A 7876-nucleotide genomic window follows, 5' to 3' on the forward strand; every position below is an offset into this window, starting at 1 on the left:
AAAAAAAAAAAAAAGTAGGAGAATATTTTTCTTCACACAAAATCTGTATGCTGCTCATACCTGTTTCTCAGCCTGTTTCAAGAGTTTCTGGAATCGTTCATCCTCCAGTACGCACAGGGGAAGGTCTGTCTCTCCTCTACCTTTCATTTCTTCAAGCTTCTGCTTAAGATCCCGCAAGGCCTGAAGCTCATCATTCAGTCGATTCTGTCGTGTGCGTGACGCCTGGAGGTCCAGCTCCAAGTCGAGGGAAGTGCGTACAGGGCACTCTTGCGTAGCTCTTCGCATGATTGGCTGGCAAACAGGCTGAATCATTTGGGAAAGAGGAAAATAAAAATTAGAGAGGCTAGTGAAGAGTTTGACATAATACAGTCAGAAAAGCTCAACTAGTTTTTGTTTTCCTTCAGCAAAATGCTGCAATTTCAAGACCCAACTCCAAAACTCCATCTATTCTGAAATTACTCTTTAGTCAGTAGCTACAAATAAGTGCAAAAGTTTCATCAGTCATTTTTAGAAGGACAAAGTTAAAACTAAGAAACCCTTTTCTGATCCTCAGCACTATGCAAGTAGCCTAAAATTACAGAAAAGACTTCCCCACAGATTTAAACAGTATTATTTTTTTCAGTCAGTATTTGCTTTTTCAAAGTCCAAGCAATTATTTAAACCTGTAAACAAGCTCTTCCTTAGCGTATTGCACATTTATTTAGTATCTTTTCACTGTGCATTTCACATGAATAAGCGGGGCAGAACTAGTCATCCCAGACTATTCTGTATTTCTTTCTTATATCAAATGTAATCCTGCAACCTGGTAACAACCCTTCTGAAGGAGTATTTATTTTTATTTTTGATTGAGATTAAAAATATACCTCATAACTTATAAGAACAAATTCTATGTAAAATAAGTGTGATCTTACTCTCTTCTTCAATCCATTTGTTATTCAAACTTTCTTAGATAAGAGTAAATCAACTTCAAAAGCATATCAGAATCCTTGAAATTTCCACCCAAACTTGCTCAGCACGTACACTACTGTTGTTCATATTTGTGCAGCTTCAGCTGCCTTGTGTTCCTTTGCTAGGGCAAAGATGTTTGTCAGTAGGCAAAGATGAGCCTGGTCCAGCTCATCCCTGGGGACAGCCAAGGTCAGGCTGGGGGGCTTTGAGCACCTGATGAAGTTGCAGGAATCCCTGTTCATTGCAGAGTAGTTGGACCAGATGGTCTTCAAGGGTCCTTTCTAACTCAGACAATTCTGTGACTTTAGGGAGGACAAAGACCGCTGTGTTGAGATTTCAACCTGAAACTACAGGGGATGTGTGTGGTACTTGCATCAATTTTGCTCATAAACTTGCATTAAAAAGCATGTGCTTTAAGTTATTTGCTATTCCCGATTTCCCCATTTGTCTTAAATCGTTCAGGTAATGCAGGACATACCCGTTTGACTCTTAGGCTCCTCCTTTCTGTGGCATTCCTCACAAAGAGAGACTTTTTGGCTAGTGTTGAGCTGTCGCTGTCACTTCGACTCAACTGTTAAAATGTACATAATGAACAGAGATATAAAGCATCTTCACATACAAATACATCTGTATTGGGTAAAACCAGTCAGAAAATCTCAGTGCTGAAAAACACTGAGTGTAGGTAATTCTTAGCATAAAATAAAACATTTTTCAACTAAAACATCTATTCTAAAATTCTACTCATAGGCCAAGACAGCCATCGATCTTAATGATTAGGAAGTAGACTGTTCAGGAATGCAAGGAAGGTAACTGGGTATTAAGAAGGACCAAATAACTCGCTGGTTTTTATGTGATTCCAGGTTATACTATGGATTTCATTTACTTGGGGCAGACATTAACGAATGACCACAGGGAAGGTAAATTACAGTAGACGTGCACTCATCCAACAAACTTTTTTTTGTATTACAGCTTCCTTCAGAAGCACTTGCAACTTCTCAGAAATACCCATCACAGCACAACAGCAGTGTTTTCTTAATTATAGCATTAGTTCCATGTAAATCAATGCAGACTGTCAGAAGCATCAACATGCATGGTGGTAAATCTTCAAAGAAAGCAAAAGCTTCCATCTGTAGAATATTTATTTTTACCTCCTCGGAAAAGGACAGATACAAAGAATTAATTCTGCTAACATTTCCATAACCAACAAAGGCAGAGCCCTAAAGCATGCTTATGCAGAACTGACTGGGAGTAGGGGGTGAGAAATGGAATACACTTGCAATATGAGCACACCTCTCTAGAGAGAAGTCTATCTGTTCACCATGGAAATACTACTGGGAATTCACCCCTGGATATGCTTGGGTAACTATCATCACTGATGTTCTTTAAGCACTTTTCAAGGGAGGTTTGCAAAGGCACCAAACAGGCCTTGAGTCCATCCTTTAGGCCTCAAAAAACCACATACTTTTTGCTTGTTGTATCATTGTACGAGATATAAGTGCTAAGCGAGTTCTTCTAAAATGAGAACAGATGGGCCAAGCGTATCCATTGGCTGCTTTCCTCTAGTAAGGTATCAGAGCAAGGAAGGCCAGACATGTTTGCAGTACATGAGGAAACTAGGACTGAGGAAGCCTGAGTTGTTCAGCCCTATTCATGGACTTAGATGCAGCTACAATGCACACTCTTGAGACCCGACAATGGAGCACAAGTATTTTTTAAACTGTAAGAAACTGATTTCTGCAAACATGTTTTTTTCCTAGGCAACTTTCCTTCTAGGCCATACCATATATGATGAGAAAGACAGTGGTTTGGCCAAAGTTTCTTATTTCAGAACCTGGTTTCTGGCAAATTTCAAAGCTACAAAATCCCAGAACTTTGCTGGATGCAGAAACCTCAGGAGTTCGTGCTAAATCAACCATCAGAACATCTAATGCTACTGCCTGTAGAAAACCCACAGCAGAAGTTAAGGCTACGTCCCCCCTCAATACAACCAGTCTCCAGTGCAGAGGAATTAAACTGAAGATTAGGTTCTCAATTCAGACAGGGATCTATCCAAACTACGTAAAGATTGTTACAATACTACACTTCATTCACATATAGGAATTCTTACGTATTTACATATTGACTACAGCTTTTTTTTAGGCCAATGATCATCACAGAGAAGTGACCAATTTTAGTATTTCCAAATTATAAGGAATCACCTCTAACTGTACTTGAAAAGAATTAAAGCATGAAGTATTTAAAGAAGTCATATTTGTGTGAGTAAATTACAATTCAGAGCTGGCAGTCCATGCCTAAATCTCTAAACATATGATCTTCACCGTTAGTTTAGCAGCAACAGGGTTGATAATTTAAATTTATTTATTTAGTTTCCACACTACTATCTGTAGAGACTGGAGAATTTTGTTGCCAAAGCCATGTTTAAAATTAGCCCCTAGGCTGCACACACACATTTTTCTAAGAGGTAATTACAGCAAGACTTGGGCTGTCCAGGTTTAAAACCAGTTAAGAAACAAAGTGAGATTTACTACTGGTGACTGAGTTCTTTCCACACGGTTACCTTTAAATGGTTATATTATTAAAATACGTTCATGTAATGGCAGATTACAGAGAATTCCATTCTGTTTTAACAAATTATTTTGCTGTGTGAGAGCTATAGTTGCTTCCGTGCAGTGAAACAGTTGCTGCAGGGAGCCAGCACAGGAATCTGTTACTTTTATCCAACAGGATGCATTTTTGTCCTCATAAAGGTGTTTTACAAGAGTGTGCAACTTTGCTGAAAGCCAATTCTACTACACACCAGGTCAGTTAGGGAAAGAAGAAGACAGAGAAAGCACAGGCTCTGCCTCTTGCAGGGAAAATTGGTGCATGACTCACTGTCATTAATGCATCATTCCCAAGAAGTTAAATGACTCTTTAGTTAATAGCTCTTCATGCCAAGTGTTTTTCCTCTTACCCTACAGATGTATTGGTTCCGCTCGCCTGGCGAGAAGGTTTGTGAGCGCACAATCATGCTGTTCCTGACAAAGGGACGCTGTCTTGAGCTCCAGCTGGCTCTGTCCTTGGGTCGGACTGTTGCATTCTCGTTAACTGATTCCTCAGTGTTAGTCTCTTTATCAACCTATCAAAAGGAATTCAGTTTGTAAGAACTATTACGCCTGGACACATGCCACTATATGTTTTTTTTGGTCTTTGAATTTTACAAACATTCTTGTCACCTTGGAGGGGACGGAAAAAGATCACTAGCAAAAAATCATCTCGCTCACCATGCTACACCAAGCAAGGAAGCACAAAACTCCCCAGATACTTAGGGGAGTCTGAGCAGCCTTTGAAAACAACTCTCTCTCCTCTAAAACCATAGCTTCTGCCTTTGCTGCCCTGCAGATTTTCTGATCCAACCAGGGTACAACAAGCATTTTGATTAGCCATTTGCATAGATAGTTATTATGCATTTGTATTTACACTGGATTTGTTCTGGATTTGTAGAACAGCAAGGTTTGGCCATGCTTGAGATGGTGCCTATGCACTCAAAGCAGCAGCTGGGATGGGTTCTTCCATACATCCACCGAGGGCCAGCAGAGCAGTGCCTCATGGCAATGTGCAGAGCTGCAGCAGCCATGTGAAATCAGGCAGAGGTCACCGCTAGCTTCTGCCCTGAGAAGGGGCTGCTGCCCGGTACAGTTGTCCCTCACATGTCATGAGGAGCCTCAGGTGCTGACATCCCTGTAGGAGGCGCCGTCTGTACTTACAAGCAGCAATCATCTTGACAGCAGGGACACAATGAGCACTACAGCAGCTGGCACATGTGGTGTTACTGATGTGCACTGGGGCATTTTCTTCAACTGGGGTAATTTAATGAAGTTCACGATTTTGAATGGGCAGGTGATAAATACAAGGACCTAAATAGCACAACTACAACCCTGAATGATCTGGCACAAGATGATCTATACTGTGCTTGTTTATAATCAGGTCTGCAGTGTCTTTCCTTTACTGTCCAGGTCCACCCAGCCCTGGCACTGCAAAAGACTTATGTGCGTGTCTAACCTTCAGATGTTCTCCTTGACGTCTCCCCTTGCTGAGTTAGAGCTTTGATCTATATTTGTCTGCTACCCAGAAGACTGTCAGTCCTTTTATACCACGGCCTTGGCTCATTTGGCATCTTTCCACATTAATTGGAAGTTAATTACAGTTTCCAGCAAGTCCACTGAGGTGTCAAACTTTTGTATAGTTACAAACTTGAAGGAACAAGCTGTCATTCTTGTCTTTTTATCTTTGTTGTTTTATAGAACCCATAGGACTAATAGGCAACATTATTTTCATTAAGATGCAGAAATATGTTCTAAAAGTTTAATTTCTAGATTATGTGCTATTGCATCGGGCACATCTGTATAAAATATTTTGTGAAAGTCCTCTCCGAAAGGTAGAATATAGTTTTAGGCAAACAGTTAACAAGAACATGCCAATGGAGGCATCATATACAGTGTGTGGGTAGTTCAACAGTATGTAGTTTAATACATATTTTGGAGTCTTCTGTTAATTAATCTTCCTTCCTCTGCTAAGCCAGATTTTGTATTTCACAAAAATAGAAATCAGAAATAAGGAAATTCCCTCATTGCTCTAAAGATCTTGATCCCTGTTCTGTTTCTGCCTCTGTTTATTAGAAGGGAAACAACATATAAATAAAAAGAAATTGGCAGCAGTGTAACAGATGCGCAGAAATATTTTAAGTATGCACAGATTGAAACTATTGAACTGCTCCTGTACCTTGCATAGCTTCCTTGTGCAACAAAAAAAAGGTGAAGACTGACATTTTTAATTAATTGTCTTTGACTTACAAGTTCTGTGTAGCATGCTTGTTAAATGCCTTCTGTACAGCTCAAAAGTGACTATGCCAATTTTGCTAAAAGTTCATACAAGTGCTACAGCAAATGCCACATCAAATTGTGAATGCTCAGATGTGACAGATTCCTCAATTAACTACCCAGAAACGGGTCTTCAGACCTAGTAAGATAGCACAGGAATGCTCACCAGTGTTAGTACGATGGCAGCTTGCTGGCTTTCATGGGCCTCATCTCTGTTCTGTCTGTTCTCATCTTCCTCAGTTTCTCCTGCATCAATGAATAACCCCATGTCATCGGTACAGTTGCCTTCTACTGCCAGCTTAATGTCATCTTCCTCTTCATCCCCAATTTCATCAGATGCTTCTGCAAGCATTTCTAACCTGCATGAAAAAAAGCAGCCCGGACTTACTCTTGAGCTGATAAAGCCCACCAGAGAAAGATAGTGGAAGGCCTAGGCCTTCACTCATGTACAACATATGCATTTTCCATATGATTATCACTGAAATGCTTCCGTTAAGTTCATGTGACAGCATACTTCATTATATGCTCCAATAAAACCCTGCAAGCTCTACTACAGTTCCCCTTCAGGATCATGACGATTACGCTGCACTATATTGTATAGCTCTATGCTGTTAGCACTGAAGGACTTTGGTTGTAATAAATTCACAAAACAAGTCTCTCCTTCCCCAACAATAAAGCTAAAAAATTGCACTGGAACAGAACTCAGCAATTTAGCAAGAAATCCTTTTGAGGATAGTTCACAGCTTCTTCAAAAACAAGATAATCAGTGGAAGCACCTACACACTGACTCTGTCAGACAGAAGACCTCCACTCAGATCCTACTAGTCACTTATTAGTGCAGATAGATAAGAGACATCCTAGTAGACCTCCAGTGGCTTAGATACCCCAAGTCGTTTCATGGAACGAAGTATATTGAAGGAGCATGAGCACTGGGTACTAAAAGGGCAGCCAAAACACTGTAAACCTAAGAGAAGGTAAAGGAATTAACCACACAAGGGAATGAGAATCCCATCCCCACACTGCTCTCTCATTATCTGTGAATAAGAGGGAGGAGCAGAATCATTCAGACATGAATAGTAAAGGAAAAATGGCTCTACCAGTCTTCCTCAGAGCCCCTTTCCTCCTGTTCATCCTCTTCCTCCTCGTCTTCAGCCAGCTCTTGTTCTACGGCTTCCAGCTCAGCGGATGTTCTCTCCAGCAGAGCTGACACAGCATCCTGCTTACAAGGAAGGAGAAGGCAAAACCACAGTGATACATAATCCAGGTTTAAGAAAAAAGAAAAAAAAAAAAGGAAAGAAGACCCCTTTACAAGAGCTCTATTACCCTGGTGCTCCCTGGTACCAGCAAAAATTGACCTAGACCACAAACAGTGAGTTTGAATTGTTAGCATGTAGAACATTAATGGATGAATTTCAATCCAAAACAGATTGTTTGTATAACGATAATGCAATCAAATATGTTCCTGTCATCCTATAATAACTCCTCTCTCTTTTCCTCTCATGCTTGTAATATCCCTAGCTAAAAACAGGTTCTTCTTAAAAGTCACATTTTAATGCTGTTCTCTTGAGGAAGTATTAAAGCAGAAAAGTTTATTTAACTAAAGGAATTAGCATGTGTTCTGCATAAACAGCATTGTCTGTGAAATTACTTTTTCAAGTATGCAAATTCAAATAATAAATAGCATTTTTAGTACATGCATATGAAAGTCAATGGTAATCTTAACAAAGCCGTTAGGTAACATTTATTTTTAAAATTAAACAGCAGAAATGTTTTGAATTAGAGTGCGATTTCATAATCCACTAAGAAGCTTCAGCCTTACCCACACTTATCAACAAGTTTGCAACTCTTTATGGGAGCTACTCACACAAAAAGACTGTAAACAGAAGTGCCTGCAAGACACTTCAGGGGAGGACAATATACACAGAACTGTAGTGCCATGGCACAATTAGGGCCTGTGTTTTTTTCTTGTTATTACAGTAACAGTCAATACTTCACTCACCAAGTCCAATGAGTCTGATGACTGCTTGCTTAAAAGAAACATGGGTTCCTCATTCTGATCCTTTTTTTTT

At 39.9% G+C, this 7876-nt stretch overlaps 1 protein-coding gene across 1 annotated transcript in view; it reads right to left on the bottom strand.

Moving 5' to 3' along the window:
- Positions 1-19: 19 nt before the first annotated feature.
- The window catches only part of WWC2 (WW and C2 domain containing 2), a 29391-nt gene continuing 21534 nt past the window's right edge, over positions 20-7876 (bottom strand). Inside the window, 6 exon segments of the mRNA XM_019614657.1 lie at positions 20-303; positions 1427-1519; positions 3902-4066; positions 5974-6166; positions 6905-7023; positions 7807-7875. Of these exon segments, the coding sequence (XP_019470202.1) occupies positions 55-303; positions 1427-1519; positions 3902-4066; positions 5974-6166; positions 6905-7023; positions 7807-7875 (888 nt within the window). The 3' untranslated portion in view covers positions 20-54.

Source organism: Meleagris gallopavo, chromosome 4, assembly GCF_000146605.3.
Source record: "Meleagris gallopavo isolate NT-WF06-2002-E0010 breed Aviagen turkey brand Nicholas breeding stock chromosome 4, Turkey_5.1, whole genome shotgun sequence".
Taxonomy (NCBI): Eukaryota; Metazoa; Chordata; class Aves; order Galliformes; family Phasianidae; genus Meleagris; species Meleagris gallopavo.